The 24,438-nt window shown below is 35.8% G+C and overlaps 1 protein-coding gene across 12 annotated transcripts in view; it reads left to right on the forward strand.

Moving 5' to 3' along the window:
* The window catches only part of N4BP2 (NEDD4 binding protein 2), a 135,695-nt gene that overhangs the window by 34,367 nt on the left and 76,890 nt on the right, over positions 1-24,438 (forward strand). For 5 of the 12 annotated variants that reach the window (XM_036908524.2, XM_036908521.2, XM_036908514.2 and 2 more), the window contains 6 exons: positions 4,426-4,515; positions 6,185-6,527; positions 10,199-11,342; positions 17,202-17,326; positions 19,831-19,919; positions 23,668-23,744. In XM_036908524.2, coding sequence (XP_036764419.2) covers positions 6,299-6,527; positions 10,199-11,342; positions 17,202-17,326; positions 19,831-19,919; positions 23,668-23,744 — 1,664 coding nt within the window. In that variant the 5' untranslated portion in view covers positions 4,426-4,515; positions 6,185-6,298. Of the gene's footprint in view, positions 1-4,425; positions 4,516-6,184; positions 6,528-8,691; positions 8,785-10,198; positions 11,343-17,201; positions 17,327-19,830; positions 19,920-23,667; positions 23,745-24,438 lie in introns of those variants that run through there. The other 7 variants (XM_057502167.1, XM_057502170.1, XM_057502165.1 and 4 more) reach the window with 6 other exon arrangements.

A 24,438-nucleotide genomic window follows, 5' to 3' on the forward strand; every position in this document is an offset into this window, starting at 1 on the left:
GTTTCATTGATTTTTGCTATTGTTTTATTCTTCTCAATTTTATTTATTTCTTCTCTGATCTTTATTATGTCCCTCCTTCTGCTGACCTTAGGCCTCATCTGTTCTTCTTTTTCCAATTTCGATAATTGTGACATTAGACCATTCATTTGGGATTGTTCTTCCTTTTTTAAATATGCTTGGATTGCTATATACTTTCCTCTTAAGACTGCTTTTGCTGTGTCCCACAGAAGTTGGGGCTTAGTGTTGTTGTTGTCATTTGTTTCCATATATTGCTGGATCTCCATTTTGATTTGGTCATTGATCCATTGATTATTTAGGAGCGTGTTGTTAAGCCTCCATGTGTTCGTGAGCCTCTTTGCTTTCTTTGTACAGTTTATTTCTAGTTTTATGCCTTTGTGGTCTGAAAAGTTGGTTGGTAGGATTTCAATCTTTTGGAATTTTCTGAGGCTCTTTTTGTGGCCTAGTATGTGGTCTATTCTGGAGAATGTTCCATGTGCACTTGAGAAGAATGTATATCCTGTTGCTTTTGGATGTAGAATTCTATAGATATCTATTAGGTCCATCTGCTCTACTGTGTTGTTCAGTGCTTCCGTGTCCTTACTTATTTTCTGCCTGGTGGATCTATCCTTTGGGGTGAGTGGTGTGTTGAAGTCTCCTAGAATGAATGCATTGCAGTCTATATCCCCCTTTAGTTCTGTTAGTATTTGTTTCACATATGCTGGTGCTCCTGTGTTGGGTGCATATATATTTATAATGGTTATATCCTCTTGTTGGACTGAGCCCTTTATCATTATGTAGTGTCCTTCTTTATCTCTTGTTACTTTCTTTGTTTTGAAGTCTATTTTGTCTGATATTAGTACTGCAACCCCTGCTTTCTTCTTGTTGTTGTTTGCCTGAAATATGTTTTTCCATCCCTTGACTTTTAGCCTGTACATGTCTTTGGGTTTGAGGTGAGTTTCTTGTAAGCAGCATATAGATGGGTCTTGCTTTTTTATCCATTCTATTACTCTGTGTCTTTTGATTGGTGCATTCAGTCCATTAACATTTAGGGTGACTATTGAAAGATATGTACTTATTGCCATTGCAGGCTTTAAATTCGTGGTTACCAAAGGTTCAAGGTTAGCCTCTTTAGTATCTTACTGCCTAACTTAGCTTGCTTATTGAACTGTTATATACACTGTCTGGAGATTCTTTTCTTCTCTCCCTTCTTATTCCTCCTCCTCAATTCTTCATATGTTGGGTGTTTTGTGCTGTGCTCTTTCTAAGAGTGCTCCCATCTAGAGCAGTCCCTGTAAGATGTCCTGTAGAGGTGGTTTGTGGGAAGCAAATTCCTTCAGCTTTTGTTTGTCTGGGAATTGTTTAATCCCACCATCATATTTGAATGATAGTCGTGCTGGATACAGTATCCTTGGTTCAAGGCCCTTCTGTTTCATTGCATTTAATATATCATGCCATTCTCTTCTGGCCTGTAGGGTTTCTGTGGAGAAGTCTGATGTTAGCCTGATGGGTTTTCCTTTATAGGTGACCTTTTTCTCTCTAGCTGCCTTTAAAACTCTTTCCTTGTCCTTGATCTTTGCCATTTTAATTATTATGTGTCTTGGTGTTGTCCTCCTTGGATCCTTTCTGTTGGGAGTTCTGTGTATTTCCGTGGTCTGTTCAATTATTTCCTCCCCCAGATTGGGGAAGTTTTCAGCAATTATTCCTTCTAAGATACTTTCCATCTCTTTTCCTCTCTCTTCTTCTGGGACCCCTATAATACGGATATTGTTCCTTTTGGATTGGTCACACAGTTCTCTTAATATTGTTTCATTCCTGGAGATCCTTTAGTCTCTCTCTATGTCAGCTTCTATGTGTTCCTGTTCTCTGGTTTCAATTCCATCAATGGCCTCTTGCATCGTATCCATTCTGCTTATAAACCCTTCCAGAGTTTGTTTCATTTCTGTGATCTACTTTCTGGCATCTGTGATCTCCCTCTGGACTTCATCCCATTTCTCTTGCGTATTTCTCTGCATCTCTGTCAGCATGTTTATGATTCTTATTTTGAATTCTTTTTCAGGAAGACTGGTTAGGTTTGTCTCCTTCTCTGGTGTTGTCTCTGTGATCTTTGTCTGCCTGTAGCTTTGCCTTTTCATTGTGATAGGAATAGTTTGCAGAGCTGGGACGAGTGATGGCTGGAAGAGCTTCCCTTCTTGTTGGTTTGTGGCCCTCCTCTCCTGGGTGAACAGCGACCTCTAGTGGCTTGTGCTGGGCAGCTGCGCTCAGACGGGCTTCTGCTTCCTGCCCGGCTGCTATGGAGTTAATCTCCGCTGTTGCTGTGGTCGTGGCCTGGCTCGGGCAGCTACTCCAATGTGGTGGAGTCGTGTTTGAGGGGGAGCGGCCTGGAGAGTTTATCTCCGTAAGGGGCCTCCGAGCTCCCTGCAGCCCAGGGGATTAGGGTGCCCAGAGATCCCTGGATTCTCTACCTCTGAGTTAAGTGTCCCGCCCTGCCCCTTTAAGACTTCCAAAGAGCACCCGCCAAAACAAAACAATGACCACACACAAAAAAAATTTTTTCTTAATTAAAAAAATAAAAAAATAAAAAAATAAAAAATGGCCGTTCATTTTTCTTTATTCTCTGGCGCCAGCCTCAGGCATCTGCTCGCCGGTCTTGCTGCCCTGTTTCCCTAGTATTGGAGTCCCTATCCCTTTAAGACTTACAAAAAGCGCTCGCCGAAACAAAACAGGAAAAAAAAAAATGGCCGCTCTCTTTTCTTATGTCCTCTGTCGCCAGGCCTCCGGTACCCGCTCACTGTTCTTGCTGCCCTGTTTCCTTAGTATCCATGGCCCTCCGCGCACGCCCTGTGTCTGCGCTCTGGCCCGGATGGCTGGGGCTGGGTGTTCGGCAGTTCTGGGCTCTGTCTCCCGCTCTGCCTGCTCTTCTCCCGCCGGGAGCTGGGGGGAGGGGCGCTCGGGTCCCGCGGGGCCGGGGCTTGTATCTTACCCCCTTTATGAGGCACTGGGTTCTCGCAAGTGTGGATGTGGTCTGGATGCTGTCCTGTGTCCTCTGGTCTTTATTCTAGGAGGAGTTGTCTTTGTTATATTTTCATAGATATATGTGGTTTTGGGAGGAGATTTCCGCTGCTCTACTCACGCCGCCATCTTGGCTCCCACTTGGTCCTTCTTTTTTAATACATTAAATATTTCCTGCCACTCCCTTCTGGCCTGTAAAGTTTCTGCCGAGATATCTGCTGATAGCCTTATGGGATTGCCCTTATAGGTAACTGCCTGCCTCTCTCTTGCTGCTTTTAAAATTCTTTTTATCTTTAATCTTTGCCATCTTCATTACTATATGTCTTGGTGGTATCTTTCTTGGTTCCTTTTGTTAGGGGCTCTCTGCTCTTCCAGGACATGGGTGTCTGTTTCCTTCTCCAGATTGGAAGTTTTCAGCAATTATGTCTTCAAAGAGACTTTCTACTTTTTTCTCTCTCTCTCTCTTCTCTTTCTGGTACTTCTGTTAATATGAATATTGTTTTGTTGTGATTTGTTACACAGCTCTTTTAGCATCCTTTCATTTTTAGAAATTCTTTTAGTTTTCTGTTTCTCATCTTAGTTGTTTTCCTGTTCTCTATTTTTCCATCTTATTGATTCTTTTCACTATATGTAGCAATCTGCTTTTCATTCCCTTCATTATATTTTTAATTATGGTTATTGTATTCTTTAGCTCTGAGTGACTTTTTTTCATATTTTGTATCTCTTTGTTGAAGTTCTCACTGAGATCACCAATTTTTTTCCCCAGGTCGGTTAGCATCTTAATGACTGTTACTTTGCCTGGTGTCTAGCCCCATTAATCACCAAATCCCAATGCACTGTGGACTTGTGTTCCCAGAGCGGATCTCCGGGGCCTGGTGTGCAGGATTCCTGAGCACTTACCTCTCATCATTTTGTTCTTCTCCCTCCTTCTTGTGGTCTGGGATGGAGGAAAGGGCTTGGGTTCTGATCGATTGTGGTTCTGCCACTTTACCCTTCTCAGTGTTATCTTCTCTTCTTCCCTAGATGTAGGTGGCTTGTTTTGCAATCTGCAAGTCATTTTTAGGGTTAGTTGTATTTGCTGTAGTTGCTTGGTTGTACCCTGGGAAGAGGGTTCTGCCTTGCCTTCCTACTTTGTCATCTTTTTCTCTTTTCTATCAATTGTTGAGAGGGGTATTGAAGTCGCTAACTATAATTGTGGATTCATCTATTTCTCCTTTCAATTCTGTCAGTTTTGCTTTGTTTATTTGATGGCTCTGTTTGATGAATACACATTAGTGTTACTATGTCATCTCGGTGGCCTGATCCTTTATGATTATATAATGTACTTCTCTGTCTCTGGCAATCTGTTCTGCCCCAAATTCTACTTTCTTTGAGAATTAATATATAAAAATGTAATTTTGTTTAATTTTAATTAAGTGTAAATAGGCACAAGTGGCTGGTGGCTGCCATATTGACTGCAGTTCTGGAAGTTGGAGAGAGCTATGACACAATAAATTAAATTAAAAGGTAAATTATGTAGTATGTAAGAAATTGTTAAGGGCAGTGGGTGGTTAGCAATAGGAGAGGGAGGATGGGGCAGAGGGAGTGGGGAATATGATTTTAAATTGGGTAATCAAGGAAGAAATCGAATGTGACACTTGAATAATAATTTTTAAAAGAGTATTAACAATGCAGACTTAGGGAAGAGAATGTCAGAGACCAGCAGACAGGTGGGCTCTTGTAAGAACTTTAGCTTTTACTCTGAGTGACATGGAGAACCACTTGAAGATGTAGAGCAGACCCTGATTCATTTTCAATTATGTTGTATGAAGATCACAGTGACTGGCATGTTGAAAATAGACTGTTGGAACAAGGTTGGGAAGCAGGGAGACCATTTAGGAGACAAATACAGGTGAAAGATGATGGTAGCCAGACCATATGGTTAGATCAAATTTTGGGGAAACATTTAGTTGAAGAAATGTTAAGTTTGAAATGTTTATTAAATATATCCAAGATAAAAAACCAAATAGACTGTTTAGTATTTTCCAGATCTATGAGTCCCTGCCCTTGTGGAGCTTACACTTTATTTATTTAGAATATGAGTAGTAAATACAGTCAATCAGGCAGTCAATCAATAGTAAATAAATAAGCAACAGTCAAACATACACAGATATACTATGTTAGAAGATGGTGAGTCTTTAATGGAGAAAATTCAAGTAAGAAAAGGATAAGTGGTGTTAGTGGGCTGATTTCCTGAGAAGGAAGCATACAAGTAATGATATGAAATAAATCTAGATACCTGGGAGAATAGTGGTTTAGATAGAGAGAACAAAATACAAATGTTCCCAGGTGGGAGCATGGCTGGTGTGTTTGAAGAACAAGGAGGTGATGTGTGGCTGGAGTGATGTGAGCAAGGGAAAGAGGATTGGGGTGGCAGCACTGAAGCAACACGGGTCTGGGTTATAAGTCATTTTAAGGGCTCTGGTCTTTACCCTGAGTGAGGTGGGAAACTAGTGGATAGTTTAGCTGAACAGAAGCATGATCTGGCCTGTGGTTTAGCTTAGTCGCTCTGATTGCTGTGCTCCATAGACTGAAGGGGCAAAGGCAGAAGCAGGGACATTGGGTAGGAGACTTAACAGTAATCCAGGAAAGAGGCTCTGGTGGCAGTGGAGATGGTAAAGAATGATCATATTCTGGTTACATTTTGAGGGTTGCATTGATGGAATTGGCTTACTAATTGGATGTGGGGTGAGAGGAGTCAAGAATTATTATAAGATTTTGACCTGAGCAGTTAGAAGGATTGCATTAATTGATGAGAAAGCCTGGGAAGAGCAGGTACGAAGGATCAGGAGCTCAGTTTTGGACATGTTAAGTTTATGATGCCTGTTAGACATCCAGCTGTTGGTGTTCAGTCATGTTCTTATTATGAATACTGTTTTATGTTTAAAAAAATAAAGTAATGATATTAAAGCAGTATATGCACTGCTCTGGAAGTACATTTTTAATATCCTAATTTTTAACATGTTCAATTCTGGCAAAACTTGAATATTTTGGAGAGAGAAATATTTTGACTGCTTTTTGGCTTACATCTGCTACCAGAGTAGATGGTATTCTCTTAGAGTTAAATAAAAATGCTACTCCAATTTTAGATGGAACTATAACTATATAGTCTGAGTGTTTCTACTTTCTATTTTAGGTCCTATTACTGCTGGACTGTGCAAGATAATTAACTCTGTTTTATTTGAGGTATGACTTAAATATCAAACATCTTAAGTAAGAAAAGGGAAACGTTTTAGTTTTGGAAGTCAGAATGCCAAGGAGAAGGAAAAACCTTGGGGGAAATCCTTTTCAGAAGACTGCAAACTCTAAGGAAGTTGTTGTATCCAGTGTTGCTAGTCATGAGGAGCCACCCACTACTCTTCTTTCCATGTGTGAGACAAAAGTTGATCAGGAAGAACTCGTCACCAGTATGTCAGAGATGTTTTCTGCTCTGGATCCCGATGTAGTGTATTTGATGCTTTCTGAATGTGATTTCAAAGGTGAGAAAAAGTTTAGTTTGAACCCTTTGCATCTTACAAGAAGACTTCATGTATTATGCCATGACTGTAGTAATACAGAAAAACAACTGCTTTATTTCTTATTTTGTTCATCATTTATTAAACATCTCTTATGGGCAAGGTACTAAGTTTGGTATTATGAGGGATATGAAGGAGAATGAAGCATGGTTTTTACTTTCAAGAAATATACAGTACTAGATGTAAGATGTATGTATAGATATCATATTCTATGTTTTATTTCTTTTTATCTTCCCTCTAGAACAGATTGGCACTTTTAACATTTTGGACTGGATAATCCTTTGTTGTGTGTGGCTTTCCTGTGCCTTGTAGGATGTTCAGCATGCCTGGCCTGTACCTGGCAGCTGCCAGTAGCACACAGTCTCCGCACCCCCTCCAGTTGTGACAATTGAAAAGGCCTCCATATATTGTCATGTGTCTCTTGGGGGGCGGAGTCATCCCCAGTTGAGAACCACTGTCTAGAATATAAACTCCAGAAACAGAGATTTTTAAAAACTGCTTTGTCAAATGACTCACAGTAGGACTTCAGTAAATATTTACTGAGTGAAAAGGTAACTATAATTGTGGGAATGAGAGCTGATAAAGAGTTGAGGCTAGTAAAGTAATGTGGTTTCAAAACATTGGCTTTAGAGTCAGGAAACCTAGGTTGGATTTCCAGTTCTGCCACTTAACCTCTCTGGGTCTCAGTTTTCTTCTCTGTTAATGAGGAAAATAATAGTATATGTAACTCATAGGATTTTTTCGGTGAGGATTGACTGGTCTTTTTTTTGGTAAAGTTTTCAATACAGTTAAAAGAATTGTTGAATTCTTTTAAAGTATGTTCTTCAGAGGGGAAACTATCAAAAGTTGACTGCCTGAGTGAATTAAATGTTGATTCTTAGTATTGCTGTTAACCTTGATTAGTATATGATAAAATTATTCTAGATGTGGGACGTTCTGGTAATCTGTGATAAACTTCCATTTTTATTCATTATGTGGTCTTTGATGTGATCATATCTATCTGCTTTGATATGTATGCAGAAAATCAGTTTTCAACAGTCCACGTGATGCTCAGAGATGATAGTATATAGAATTCTATCTATGATTTCAACATCTATTTCCTGATTTTGATGTGTTTAAAACTTGTTGCACATATACAAACATAGCCATGAGAAATTGCAAGAAAAATATATTACCCTTACATCCTAATAAAAAACATTTCTTTTTTCCAGGATCTTCTCTACACCTTGTTCATAAATACTGGTATCTTGAATAGTTTGAATAATAACACTGATGAAATTTTATATTCTGGTTTTTAAACTTAACATTTTTTCAGTGTTGCTGTAATTTTTAAATTTATTTTTTAAAGCTTTCTAATATTCCACTGAGTTGTGCTCTAATTTATTTAATTATATCTAAATGCTTCATGATCACTAACATTGCAGAGGGTATCTTGGTATATATATTCTTTTCCTTCTTTGGCTTTTTTTCTTAGACCCAGAGTTTTATTTTCTTGTGTCACAGGGTAAGAACAGTTTTCACCTCTTGGGAACACTGCTAAATTGCTTACCAAAGAAGTGTGGTGATTGGTAAACCACCAGCACTGTATAAGTATAATGGTTTAACCATAGCATTATGTAGTAGTATTTTAAGAATTTAATAGGAATAAAATTTCACCTTTCCTTAATTTGTGTTTTTCTAAATAAAAAGAAATTTTGAGCATTTAAAAAATAATTTTTATTAATTTTTCTTCTGTTTTTCATTGTTTCATACCATTTTATACCATTTAATTTTTTCCAACACTTTGTAAGGACGTTTGTGTGATATATATATATATATATATTCATATATGTGTGTATGTATGTATACACACATATCCATACATATACGAACATACATACATCTTGGTCTTTCACTTATATTTACTTAATACTATTTTTCATTATATACACAAATTTTTTTGGTTGATCTTTTCTCTTGTGGTTTTCTATCATACAATTTTTCTTCATAGAAATACATCTTACATTTGCTTTTCTTTTTTCTTTTTTCCATATTTAGGGCTTCTGGCCTTTGTAATATTGCTATAGTCTCCTAACTGGTCTCTCTGCCAGGCATGCCCCCTTCAATCCCTCTTTTTTGTCTTCTTAAGGGAACATTAATTGGGTGCTTACTAGGTGCCATTCCTTGTGCACATCACTTTTTCATGGATTATCTCATTTAATCCTCACAACAACCCTATGAGGTAGGTATTTTTATTATCCCTATATTGCATAGGAGAAAATCAAGGCTTAGGAAAGTTAAGTAACTTGTGCAGAGTGTCATAGCCAGCAAGTAGAGATTTAAATGTCAGTGTTCTGACTCCAGACCAGAGCTGTTAACCTACTGTGCTATGCTTTCCATATTTATCTTTCTTAAAATAAAACATGACAAAACACAAAAACAAACCAAACTTCAAATGTTTAGCAATTCTAATGACTTCCTGTTTGTTATAAAAGAAAGAACTCAGCATTGGAGTCGGACTTAACCAGTCCTGGCCCTGTTACTTATTTGTGTGACTTGGGCCAAGTGAATGAACTTTTTGAACTTAATTTTCTTCATCTATTTGCTAGGAATATTGTACCTCCTAGTATTACTTGAGGATTCAGCAAGGTGATATGTATATGGCTTCTAGCCCAATTGCTATCTATGACTGGTTTTCCTTCAATTTCCATTAAAAAATAAAGTTGATATTTCTCACCATGACATATAGGACCTTACCCAATTTCACTTAATATCCCTGTCCAATTTAATTTGTTCTCTTATCTCCGCTATATTATTGTGTGCCCACACTCCAAGCAGTTTCTCTGTATTAAGACATCCTTTGTGTTTTAAAGACTGGCTTTGTCTTTCCCTTCTGTGTCTGACAAGTTTCTTTTTAATCTTTAAGTCCCAGTTCACATGTTAACTTATGTGAAATGTTCCTTGCTCTCCTATATATGGCTTCTATGGCATATGTATAGTACTAAAAGTGTGCATTTAATATATTATTATATCATAATGTAATTGTCATCTAATTTAATTATCTTTAATTACTTCCATTAGATTGAAAAAATCCTTTGAGTGTAGTAAAAACTGTGTCTTACTCATCTTTGCACAGAGTATGCCTGATAAATAATAGTACATGCTGATACTTACTTTGTTTGTATTAAGTGAAATTCATAGCATGGACCATATTGACAGATTAGATTTACTAAGAGAGTACTTAAAACACTTAATACTTAAAAGGACAAGGACATGCAGTAGGTATTTGTTTAATAAATCAGCTGGTTTTAGGATCTTTATAAATAACCTAATATATACAATTACAGATATTTTTGCATTTACTCAATAAATTCATCAGAGAATATCTACTTGATGGTGGTTTATGTGCCTGAAACTAACATTATCTGAAACTAACACATTGCATGTTTCCATCTTCTAGCCCTTCACTAAAACAGACTGGTATATTAGTAAAAGATTAAGCTTTAAAAAATGAGTTCAATATTTATAAATTTCTCTATATTTCATTCACTGCAAAATCCAGCATAATTTTAAGTGGATTTTAATCAAACATATTTTACTATTTTCAGTACATAAATATATATTTTATTGTTGTTATTGTTCTTGTTATTATACAGTTGAAAATGCCATGGATTGTTTATTAGAATTATCTGCTACTGATGCCAAGATAGAAGAATCATCTTCAAAAAGCTTCATTGCTTCTGAGAACCGAGTAAGTGCTGTAGGACGTGAAATAATGGAAAAGTGTCCTGAAGAAGAGAATGAAGATTCAAAAATGGATTCATTTTTGGATATGCAGCTAACTGAAGACTTGGATTCCTTAATACAGAATGCTTTTGAGAAACTGAACTCTTCTCCTGATGACCAAGTATACCCATTTTTGCCTTTGCAAGATGTTAACAGTTTTAGTGACCCAAGTGCATTTATAAATTCAGATTCAAGTAGTATGACTCCCATTCTTTCTACACAAAACATAGATCTGAGCAGTGAAAATTTAGAGAATTCAGCCTCTCTGTTAAGTTCAGACCCCTTAATGTCACAGTCAGTTTTGAATGAGTCCAAAAGTTTTATAAAGGATAACACATTGGCACTGGAAGATTGCCTCCTCAGTAGTTCTTTAAATGTAGCAAATGACAGTATAGTGGATTGTAGCAGTCTCAATCAAAGAGAGAAAGAGCTTTTAGAATCTGAGTGTGTTGAGACTCAGGTCTCTCAAGCTCATGTAAATTTGGATGCCAGTGAACCTCAGGCTCCTTTAAACCTTATTGTGCAAAATCCGGGGCATGGTTTGGTAGGTATAGGGGGGGATCAGCAATCTACTTCTGTCCCTGATGTGTTTGTACCTTCTGAAGAATTCAGTTTCAAGCCACACAAACATAATGAACTGCTGCCAAAGGGGAAGGATGTGAATTATTGCCCAGTACTTACCCCTCTCCCTCTCCTGCTGCCTCCTCCTCCACCTCCACCATTGTGGAATCCAATGATTCCTGCTTTTGACCTCTTTCAAGGAAACCATGGCTTTGTATCTCCTGTTGTAACCACAACTACACACTGGAGACCTGTCAACTATACGTTTCCTCCCCCAGTTATTTCTCACACTTCTCCAACAAAGGTATGGAGAAATAAAGAGGGAACAAATGCTTATCAAGTACAAGAAACTCCAGTTTCTCAGGTTGTAAGAAAGAAGGCATCATCTTATATTGGACTAGTTCTTGTTCTTCTCAGAGGGCTTCCGGGATCAGGAAAATCTTTTCTGGCAAGGTATGAGATTTAATTGAGTTTAAAAAAATATATAATGCATGAACTTAAACATTTATAACAGAGTATGAATAGGTGAAATGCTTAATAGAGATGTTCAGTAACCTGTAAAATATTTTCTTTTTACTAATTTTTTTCTATATAGCTAACACCAATGTTTTCTCTAGAAATTTTTATTGAATTCTTTCATCTCAGAATATTATTTTGAGAGACAGAAGAAAAAAAGATGATTCCAATTTGTAAGCTTTTGAAATCAACAGAAATAGCTTCATGTGGAAGGGAACTAATTTGAGTGGGAGAAAGATGAATTCAACTTTCATATAGAGTTAAAGGTCCATAATTGATTTTAAATTCAAAGATGTTTTAAATATAAGAGTTCTACTGAGTTAGAAATTTGTTATTGTGACATGCTGTTAAATAATGCTTTTAGATATGTGTGATTTGAAGGAAGAAAATATGGGATGAATCACTGGTAGTCAGAGAATTTCAAATTTTCAATGATTTATGTGTTGCAAAAGCACCCTCAATTATTTTATCTCATATATCCATTTGTGTCTTTTTTGTAGTTAAGGTGGGCTGTGCCTACCTTGGTCTGGGAGAATGGGGTTGGGGTTAGAGGCAGCTTTATTGTGTTTTCCAGTGGCACTTTTAGAGTATTGTTTCCAAAGTCTTTCCTACCCACCTTTTTAAATTCCAGAAGATTTACATCTAATATCTTGCCAGTTCTTTTTTTTTTTTCCCCTTTTCTTCCAAATTTTAACTCTTTGCCCTATTCTGTTCTTAGCTGGGTCTTTTCTCTTTGATCCTGGGTGCATCTAGAATTAGTGAGTATGCATATACTTGGGAATGTCTTTGATGAGCTCATTTTTAGTTGTTTTTCTGATTTTCTTTGTCTGGATTTATCTTCCAATAAATTTACACATACTCTAATCATATACTTATAAGCATATTCTATAGACATAGGCTTTCTCAATTGATTTAATAACACCAACAATAATGAAATGTTTTAATGTAATATAGTGGATATTACAATCAGTCATGGTGCTGCATTTTGTGAAAGAGATTGGAATGAAAGGGGAGTGTACCTTAAAAGGTAATATAGCTGTGACAGAGATTTGAAGAACTAGGTTTCAGGGTCCTTGGAGCCAAAGGCAGTAAGTACATTTAGAGAATGGGAAGAGAAAGAAGTGCTTGTCACACACTAGGAACTTACATGTATTTTTTGAATGAATAGAGAGAAATAACTGCCAAGTGTAGAGACATAGAAGCTGAGTTTTCTCAGAGAGAATGGCCCACAGTATTAAGCTAGTGTGCCAACCCAAGGAAAATAAGCTATGAAAAAAGGCTTTGGATTTACTGAAAATAAGGTCACGAATGGTTATCTTAAAAACAGCTTTGTTTTTACAAAGGTGGAATACAAATGGTTAAGAAAGCATTGATAATAAAGCAGTTAAGGGAAGGAGAGAAGTTGAGTAATCGCTGAAAGGGGTCCTTAGAGTGTGGTTAAAATTTTTGAAGATAGCTGAGGTAGGTATGTATTTAAAGGGAAAGGAAGAAGTGACAGAGAAGGGAAAACTTAGTGATAAAAGAGAGGATAAATGTAGAAGTAATAAAAGGTAAGACCAAGTGAACATTCACTAGAATGTAGTGCAAGAATTTTTGTCTTTTTTGTTCACTTATGTATGCTCAGTGCATAATATTTTATCTCGTATATCCATTTGTGGCCTAGTATATGTCACATACTAGGCCACAAAAAGAGCCTCAGTAAATTTAAAAAGATTGAAATTGTACCAAACAGCTTCTCAGATCACAAAGGTATGAAACTAGAAATAAATTACACCAAGAAAATGAAAAAGCCTACAAACACATGGAGGCTTAATAACATGCTCCCAAATAATCAATGGATCAATGACCAAATAAAAACAGAGATCAAGCAATATATGGAGACAAATGACAATAATAATTCAACACTGCAAAATCTGTGGGACGAGCGAAGGCAGTGCTAAGAAGGAAATATATTGCTATACAGGCCTACCTCAGGAAAGAAGAACAATCCCAAATGAACAGTCTAAACTCACAATTAATAAAACTAGAAAAGGAAGAACAAATGAGGCCCAAAGTCAGTAGAAGGAGGACATAATAAAGATTAAAGCAGAAATAAATAAAATTGAGAAGAATAAAACAATAGAAAGAATCAATGAAAGCAGGAGCTGGTTCTTTGAGAAAATAAACAAAACAAATAAACCCCTAGCCAGACTTATCAAGAAAAAAAGAGAGTCTACACATACAGACAGAATCAGAAATGAGAAAGGACAAATCATTACGGACACCACAGAAATACAAAGAATTATGAGAGAATGCTATAAAAAATTATATGCTAACAATCTGGATAACCTAGAAGAAATGGACAACTTTCTAGAAAAATACAACCTTCCAAGGCTGACCCAGGAAGAAACAGAAAATCTGAACAGACAAATTACCAGCAAGGAAATGGAATTGGTAATCAAAAACCTACCTAAGAACAAAACACTTGGACCAGATGGTTTCACTCCTAAATTTTATCAAACATTTAGTGAAGACCTAATACCCATCCTCCTTAATGTTTTCCAAAATGTTGAAGAGGAGGGAATACTCCCAAACTCATTCTACGAGGCCAACATGACTCATACCAAAACCAGGCAGACACACCACAAAAAAAGAAAATTAGAGACCAATATCCCTGATGAACATAGATACAAAATACTAAACAAAATATTGACAAACTGAGTTCAAAAATACATCAAAAAGATCATCTATCATGATAAGTGGCATTCATCCCAGGGATGCAAGGATGGTAAAACATTAGAAAATCCATCAACATCATCCACCACATCAACAAAAAGAAGGACAAAAACCACATGATTATCTCCATAGATGCCAAAAAATCATTTGACAAAATTCAACATCCATCCATGATAAAAACTCAACAAAATGGGTATACAGGGCAAGTACCTCAACATAATAAAGGCCATATATGACAAATCCACAGCCAACATCATACTTAACAGCGAGAAGCTTAAAGCTTTTCCTTTAAGGTTGGGAACAAAACAAGGATACCCACTCTCCCACTTTTATTCAACATAGTTCTGGAGGTCCTAGCCACGGTAGTCAGACAACACAAAGAAATACAAGGCATCCAGATTGATAAGGAAGAAGTCAAACTGTCCCTGTTTGCAGATGACATGATACTGTACATAAAAAACCCAAAAGATCCCGCTCCAAAACTACTAGATCTAATATCTGAATTCAGCAAAGTTGCAGGATACAAAATCAATACACAAAAATCTGTTGCATTCCTATACACTAACAATGAACTAGCAGAAAGAAAAATGAGGAAAACAATTCCATTCACAATTGCATCAAAAAGAGTAAAATACCTAGGAAACCTAACCAAGGAAGTGAAAGACCTATATTCTGAAAACTACAAGACGCTCATGAGAGAAATTAAAGAAGATACCAATAAATGGAAACACATCCCATGCTCATGGATAGGAAGAATTAATATTGTTAAAATGGCCTTCCTGCCTAAAGCAATCTATAGATTCATTGCCATCCCTATCAAAATACCAACAACATTCTTCAATGAACTAGAGCAAATAGTTCTAAAATTCATGTGGAATGACAAAAGACCCAGAATAGCCAAAGCAATACTGAGAAGGAAGAATAAAGTAGGGGGAATTAACACTCCCTGACTTTAAGCTCTACTACAAAGAGACGGTAATCAAGACAATTTGGTCCTGGCACAAGAACAGATCCATAAACCAATGGAACAGACTAGAGAGCCCAGAAATAAACCCAAGCATATATGGTCAATTAATATATGATAGAGAGCCATGGATATACAACGGGGAAATGACATCCTCTTCAACAGCTGGTGTTGCAGAACTGGACAGCTACATGTTAGAGAATGAAACTGGATTATTGTCTAACCCCATACAGAAAAGTAAACTCAAAATGGATCAAAGACCTGAATGTAAGTCATGAAACCATAAAACTCTTAGAAAAAAATATAGGCAAAAATCTCTTGAACATAAACACGAGCAACTCTTTCATGAACATATCTCCCTGAGCAAGGGAAATGAAAGCAAAAATGAACAAGTGGGACTATATCAAACTAAAAAGTGTCTGTACAGCAAAGGACACCATCAGTAGAACAAAAAGTCATCCTGCAGTATGAGAGAATATATTCATAAATGACGTATCCAATAAGGGGTTGACATCCAAATCATATAAAGAGCTCACGCACCTCCACAAACAAAAAGCAAAAATAATCCAATTAAAAAATGGGCAGAGGAGCTGAACAGACAGTTCTCCAGAGAAATTCAGATGGCCAACAGGCACATGAAAAGATGCTCCACATTGCTAATCATCAGAGAAATGCAAATTAAAACCACAATGAGATATCACCTCACACCACTTAGGATTGCTACTATCCAAAAGACAAACAACAACAAATGTTGGTGAGGATGTGGAGAAAGGGGAACCCTCCTACACTGCTGGTGGGAATGTAAATTAGTTCAACCATTGTGGAAAGCAATATGGAGGGTCCTCAAAAAACTCAAAATAGAAATACCATTTGACCCAGAAATTCCACTCCTAGGAATTTACCCTAAGAATGTAGGAGCCCAGTTTGAAAAAGACATATGCACCCCTATGTTTATCGCAGCACTGTTCACAATAGCCAAGAAATGGAAGCAACCTAAGTGTTTATCAGTAGATGAATGGATAAAGAAGATGTGGTGCATATACACAATGGAATATTATTCAGCCATAAGAAGAAAACATACTACCATTTGCAACAACATGGATGGAGCTAGAGGGTATTATGATCTGTGAAATAAGCCAGGTGGAGAAAGACAAGTATCAGATGATTTCACTCATCTGTGGAGTCTAAGAACAAAGAAAAAACTGAAGGAATGAAACAGCAGCAGACTCACAGAACCCAAGAATGGAGTAACAGTTACCAAAGGGAAGGGGACTGGGGAGGATGGGTGGGAAGAGAGGGATAAGGGTGAAAAAGGGGTATTACGATTAGCACACATAATATAGGGGTGGGAGATGGGGAAGGCAGTATAACACAGAGAAGAGAAGTAGTGATTCTATAGCATCTTACTCTGCTGATGGACAGTGACTGTAATGGGGTATGTGGTGGGGACTTGATAATAAGGGGAGTCTAGTAACCATAATGTTGCTCATGTAATTGTACATTAATGATACCAAAAAAACAAAAAAACAAATTGAAGATTATGTTTTAAAATTTGTCTTCCACTCAACGATGTAAAAATAAATAGGGAAAATTAAAAGAAAAACAAAAAACCGTCTACTAACATTATATTTTTGGGTATTTTTGACATACTCACTGAATTTATAATACCATATACAAAGATCTTCATATCTACTTTAGAAGATTTGTTAAATATCAAGGTATTTGCCTATCTGAACGTGGCCTTTAATTTAGGTCTGGTGAAGTAGATCAGTTTGTATCAAATGGCCAGATCAGGGAGATGCCTGTGACTGAGTTCTTCAGCATTTTCAGTTACCAGGTGTTCTTGATAATTAAAAATCTGTTAATCTGCAAACATTTATAGTTAAGGCTAACGGACTTCATAACATTAAAAAAGTTTCTGAAATAATAACTTAATAAAGTAAAATAGACTTGCCTTAGGTCAGGTTTCTTGAGAGTCAAACTGAGCATTTCCAATATGATTTATTTAGATTATAAAATCTCTTCTTTGTGTTTTTTATTTGGACTATGACCTTGTAAAAGTTAAGAGAGAATTTAGAAGAAAAGATAATGAAAATAATTCCATTTGTCATTTGCAGGACTTTGCAAGAGGATAATCCAAGTGGAGTCATTCTTAGTACTGATGACTACTTTTACATAAATGGACAGTACCAATTTGATGTAAAGTACTTAGGAGAAGCACATGAATGGAACCAGAATCGTGGTAAGAATCGACATCAGATTCTGGATAATACTAAGAGCAATATAAAAAAAATCCACTTAGTATTTGTATTTTGGGAGACATACAACTTTTTTAAAGTTATAATTCACTGTAGTTATATAAGTATATATAAAATTAAAACAATTCTTACATTACATAGTTAGAGGTAAAAGAGGTAGTCATATAGAATTGTTATGAGGATTAAATGAGTTGATTTTTATAAAATGCTTATAACATTGCATGGCACATTTACATCTTATTTAATCAGTGGAGATCTTATCAGATCTTCTACGTGGTAACTCAGATTTTCTACGTGGGTCTCAGAATAGCTCAAGATGGTTAGAGTTGTCTGGTATGCTCTGGTTCCTGTTTCCTAAAATGGAATTTGCACTGTTAACCACCAGTCTTCCAAGATTGGTTAAATTTTTATGGAGGATAGTGTGAAAGTAAAAATGGGTCTCCACAAACTGAATCTGCAAGGGCAGCATAGGTAAAACCTTCATTTCTTTATCAGTGCAACTATTCACTGAAGATGGTTTTATCAAGAAATATTTATTTATGAATAGTTTGAATTTTATATGGGCAATTCTTCCTGATAGACATAAACAATATTTAGCCTTTTTTTGATAAATGCACCATGAGGGCAATTCTTGAGCTTGCCATCTGCAGATATGGTTAAATTTTTCTGTATTCTTTCTTGAACTAAATATTAAAGTAAGAACTCAGAAATATGAAGATACCAACACAACTGAAAATAAAGGGAACAGTATGATGTGGTAAAGAGCAATCTTGGATTTGCCAGTGATTAGCTTTGTGACCTTGTGCAATTACATTCTCCAAGGCCCCGTGTCATAATCTATAAAAGGGCTTTATAATATTTACCTCTCAGGAGTATTGTAAAGGTTAAATGAAAATGAAAAGTGCTTAGCAATGGTTCAACATAGCCTTATAGCAGCAACAATGACAGCAATAATATTAAGTTAATAGCAGAACTCTTTTTTTAAACAGTTTTCTGGAGATACAAATCAAGGCATTTAGCACATCAGAGTTGTGCAGCCATCACCATAATCAGTTTTAAACATATTTATCAACCCCAAAAGGTCCTGTGCCCATTAGTAAGTCACTCTTCATTTCTCCCCAACCTCTCCCAGCCCATGGCAACCACTAATTCACTTTCTGTTTCTATAGGGTTTGCCTATTCTGGGCATTTCATCTAAATGAGTCATATAATGTGATCTTTTGTAAATGGCTTTCCTTTCACTTAGCATATTGTTTTCAAGGTTCATCCATGTATGTATCAGTATGTCATTATTTTTTATAGCTAAATACTATTCCATTGTTTGGCTATGCCACATTTTGTTAATCCATTCATCAGTTGATGGACATTTGGGTTGTTTCCACTTATTGGCTATTATAAATGATGTTGCTGTGAAAATATGTCTATGTCTAACCTTTTTATGAACTGGCAAGCCTGTTTTCCATTTTCCATTTCTACTAGTAGTTTATGAGGGTTCCAGTTTCTCCACATTATCACCAACAGTTGTAATTATCTGTCTTTTTGATTATGGCTATCCTGGTGGATTTCAAGTAGTATCTCATATGGATTTGATTTGTAGTTCCCTGATGGCTAATGATGTTGAGCATTTTTTATGTGTTTATCAGCCATTTGATTATCTTTGGAGAATTGTCTATTCAATTCTTTGCCGTTTTTAAATTGGACTATTTGTCTTTTTCGTTATTGAGTTGTAAGAGCGTATACAGAACTTTAAAAGCATCCAAATAATTTCCTTGCAAGGCTTATTTATCATGGTTCATCATTAATTTTCTGAATGTTCTAATTCCTTAGGAAGAAAGGTAGTTTTATAAGAAAATCTCTTGCATAACAGTATATGTTTTATTTCAAATCATTACTTTTCCTTTTTTTTGGTGTTTTTCTTTATTTTTGGCTTCTTTGTTTTTAAACTTTATTTTGGAAAAATGTTAAATTTATGGAAAGGTTGCAAAAGTACTACAGTTTCTGTGTACCCCTCCCCCATTTTCTCCTAATATAACATCTGTATTACCATGGTACACTTGTCAAAACTAAGAAATTAACATTGGTATATTACTGTTAACTAAACTGCAGACTTTATTTGGATTTTAGTTTTCCTACTAAAGTTCTTTTCCAATCCAGAATCTTATTTAAGATACCATGTTGCTTGTTTTTAATGATACCTTTTTTCCCACATTTATACTGTTTATATATGTAACACCCACATAAAACTTAAATTAGACTTTTTAATAATTTTCTCTGATTATAACTTTGGTATTTATTTATTTAGTATTTATTAATCAACAGTATTAGTAAACAGTGACCTATACTGTACTTAGAAGTAGAGAAGTGAGTAAAATTAGCACATATTTATGATTTTCAAATTATAAAAACAAGATCAGATTTTTAAAATATCAAGATAATACTTAAAGTCATTATTAAAAGTGATTTGTCATTTGCTGTTTGTGTTTTTCAGCAAAAGAAGCATTTGAGAAGAAGGTTTCTCCTATAATAATAGATAATACAAACCTACAGGCATGGGAAATGAAGCCATATGTTGCTTTGGTTTGTACCATAAATCGTCCTATCTATAATAATGGGGTTGAAATTACTAGGGGATGTTAATTACACAAATGAATCTCACTTAGTCCTTGGATTGTCTAACTGAGCTTTCTCCCATTTTATCTTCAGCAAAATGAGAAAAATAGGGATAGTTTTTTTCATAAAGCTAAATTTATTAAATTTTTAAATGCTGATATTTTTAAAATATGAGATTTTTTTAAATGTCTTCTATGAAAAGGTGGTATTAAATTGTGTGTGTATACACAGGTTATAATCTTATGTTTGTGTGTGTATATGTACATACACAATATTTTTTTCTTATTGCTTTTACTTGGCAGAATCAAAATTTGGTTGCCTTTGTTAGTCCTGAAATTTTGCTATTCTGAGAAATTCAGAATCCTGTAAACTCAACTATTTTCAGTTCTCCAAATTTGCCATATTCCTTTTTTGCTCATCTTGATGTCACCTTTTCAGGAAGTTAGCATTCATTAACTTACTAAAAAGCAAAGTTGGGACTCTTTCTGCATTCTTGGTGCCCTGGCTTACTTCTTCACAGCATTCAGCACACTGTTTTTTTTTTGTTGTTGTTTTTTTTTTGAGGGCATCTCTCATATTTATTAATCAAATGGTTGTTAACAACAATAAAATTCTGTATAGGGGAGTCAATGCTCAATGCACAATCATTAATCCACCCCAAGCCTAATTTTCGTCAGTCTCCAATCTTCTGAAGCATAACGAACAAGTTCTTACATGGAGAACAAATTCTTACACAGTGAATAAGTTACATGGTGAACAGTACAAGGGCAGTCATCACAGAAACTTTCGGTTTTGCTCACGCATTATGAACTATAAACAGTCAGTTCAAATATGAATACTCATTTGATTTTTATACTTGATTTATATGTGGATACCACATTTCTCTCTTTATTATTATTATTTTTAATAAAATGCTGAAGTAGTAGGTAGATACAAGATAAAGGTAGAAAACATAGTTTAGTGTTGTAAGAGAGCAAACGTAGATGATCAGGTGTGTGCCTGTAGACTATGTGTTAATCCAAGCTAGACAAGGGCAATAAAACATCCACGTATGCAGAAGATTTCTCTCAGAACAGGGGGGGTGAGGTTCTAAGCCTCACCTCTGTTGATCCCCAATTTCTCACCTGATGGCCCCCCTGCGACTGTGCCTGTCTTAAGTTGTTCCTCCCTTGAGGAATCTTACCCATCTCTGGCTAACCAGTCATCTTCCGGAGCCATACAGGGAAATGTAAAGTTGGTAAGTGAGAGAGAAGCCTTATTGTTTGAAAAGGTTAGCTTTTTACTTCTTTGCACATTTATGCCCTGTGGCTTCTATTGAGCACACTGTTTTTATGTTGGCCATGGGCTGGCTAACATTTTTCTTATGCACCAGATAGTAAATATTTTAGGTTTTGTGGGGCCACATACAGTCCCTGTTGCATATTCTTTTTTTTTTTTTCTTTTTCTTTTAAAACAACCCTTTAACTTCCAAAAACTCTCTTTAACTCCTAGGCTACTGACATACTGGCTGTTGGGCTGAATTTGGCTCTAGGCCATCTGTATTTTTTTGACAGTGGGAAGCAGTGCGATAGCTGCTTCTCACATGGTGCAGAGAGTTCTCTGGTGTTTCTTCTTATAACGACACTTAACAGATTAGGGCCCTATCTTGTGATCTCAGTTAACCTTAATTACCTCCATAAAAGCTCTATGTCCAAACATAGTCATATGGTACGATTGGGGTTTCAAGGTAATGGGGTTTGAGGGGATACAGACAACAGACATTGAGTTTGTAACAGGAGATTTTGAGCAAAATTATTAACAGAATCACCAAAGTGCAGTGTTAAGAATAGATTTGGCTGGGGGTGGCAAGGATGGAATCAGGGAGACTTAGAGAGGGCAATGGTGGTTATTATAAGAGGTTATGTGGCTCAGATCAACCTGGTAACACTTATAGTAACAATAAATCGTGATTGGGTTCTGGGTATATTTTGAAAATAGAGACAACTTGCTGAAATTTCTTGTTGGATTGATATGAATGTGAAAGAGAGAGGAGTTAAATGTATGTCATCAAGGTTGGTTTTTGGCCTGTGTAACTGGAGGGTGTCATCATCTGAGATGGAGAAAAGTTCAGGTAGAATTGTTGTGTGGAATAAAGCATCTTAAAAGTTTAGGTTTTGATATAATAAGTTTGTTGAATAGATAGACCTACAAGTTTGGAGTTTGGGAGTGAATTCAGGGCTAAAGACATATATTTGAGAGTCATTACCATTTGGACGATGTTCAAAGCCAGGGAATGAAGTCACATTACCAAGAAAGTGAATGTAGATCAAGAGTAGAGGACCAACAGTCTTGGGGTGTTCCATTGTGAGAAGAGGTCTGCGTGAAAAGGACGGACTATCAAAAAAGACTAAGACCACCACCCAGTGGAGTAAGAGGAGAAGCAATAGTGTGTAATGAAGACAGTGTAAGGAGAAGGGAGTGATGAACTGATACGTGTTGAGAGGCAAGTAAGAGGACTCAGAGTTAACCACAGCATTTTTCAGTTTGAAGGTGACTTATGGTTTTGATACCCAGTTTCAGCAGAGTAGCCAGCTTGGGTGGGTTTAAGAGAGGCTAGAAGGAAAGGAATTGGAGAAGAGAATGTAAAAGGTAGCAGGAAAATGAGAAGAAAGCTGGAAGGTGAGGTTAAAAGTAAGATGGGAGAAATAAGTGAATATGATGGGATTGATTCAGGAGGGAGGGAAAAATTAATGATGCTTCAAAGTTAGGGGAGAATTGTCGAACTCAGTTATTCTTGAGGTGGAGAGAGGATGGATTACTGTACAAGTGTAGGGCTTGGCTTTTAGATTATAGCCATACTAGAATTTTGAAAAATAGAATGAGCTATTACTTAAAATAATTTTAAAATTACAAAAGTCATGCATGTATATGATAAATACACAAACCATAAAAAAGAATGCCTAAAGTTCTCCCTTGAAGTGGATGCTTTGAAGAGTAGCTTTTTTTTCTTTTAGAGCATCATTTTGAGAGAGGGATAAAGGACAGGAAGAGTACATCTTGCTTTTTTGAACAATTAACTTTTTATTGAAAAAAACTGACATACAGTATATCAGTTTCAGGTGTACAACAAGTGATTCAACATTTATATACATAAAAAAGTGATCATCACAACAAATCTCATTACCATATGTCACCATATAAAATTGTTACATATTATTAACTATATTTTCTTTGTTGTTTTAGTAGTATTTTTGAGACTCTTTCCAGAAGTTTTCTGTGAATATATAAATGTGTGAATAATTCTTTTTTTTTACCCAAGTGGAAATTCTGTTTCGTACTTTCTTAACAATTTATACTAAGGACTTTCTCAATAACAGAATTTTAAAAATTACTGTATATATTTTCATTGTATGGTTGTACCTTCAGTTATTTAACCAGTTCCATATTAATAGCTACTGAGTTGTTTGTATTTTTTTGCAATTGCAAATAATGATGAACCTGATATCCTGGTGTATATTTTTGCACTCTTACTTAAGTATTTATCAGTAGCATAGATTTCTAGAAGTTAATTGCTATGTCAAAGAGATTGTGCTTTTTTCAATTTTAATAAACACTCATCAAGTGTGTTAGTATGTTTTAGGTTCTTTTAATTTAAAAATAGTATGAATTTGGAAACAATCTATTTAATTTCATGGAAGTAATTATTTTTAAATATGTTTGTCTTTTTTGTATGTAGTCTCAGAAACATAAATATAAAGTCCTTTTCCGGGAACCAGATACATGGTGGAAGTTTAAACCAAAGGAACTTGCAAGGTAAAACTTCGAAGTTATCTAACATGTTTTTAATTTCATGACAGTGACAGAAAGTCCATCTGGGTTTTTCACCCTTGTAAGTAATGAACAGAACAAAATGGATTAGACTGAAGCTTTGCCACTTAAAAATTGAAAACAAATTTTGTATTGTTCAAAGGATTTCTTTTTCACTTTATGAAGAGTTTGTGTCTTCTGTTCCTAAAATTGAATCAACAGAAAAATTCCATTTGTCTTACATAGTCAGTTCTTATTACTTATTAATAATATAATGTCACTCTCTGAAAGTAGAACAGACCGTAGGGTTTGGCATACCTAATGTGCTACTGGAAAGAATAAATTATTGGAGCTGCCTAGAGATTTAGAATCTTGGAAGGATTTGAGGAGGTTATGGTAGCAAATGTCTAGCTGTCTGGGTATTTCACTACCTTCTTCCCTGCCCTCCCCGAGAAAGTTATACTTCTTTTTAAAAATTTGATTGTTTGATTTGAATAGAAATATTACTTAGGGCATGTTTTGTATTCCCATAGAGATAGCCATAACTTAATTTTGGTCACGGTATTTTCTTCTTGGTAATTTTAACCAATTTCAATACTAAGTAAAAGACAAGTAATTTTAGTATATTCCCTATGTTGTGCAACAATCACCACTGTCTAATTAAAAGGCATTTCCATCACCTTTCAAAAAGAAGCCTCAA

This window comes from Manis pentadactyla, chromosome 5, assembly GCF_030020395.1.
Source record: "Manis pentadactyla isolate mManPen7 chromosome 5, mManPen7.hap1, whole genome shotgun sequence".
NCBI lineage: Eukaryota > Metazoa > Chordata > Mammalia > Pholidota > Manidae > Manis > Manis pentadactyla.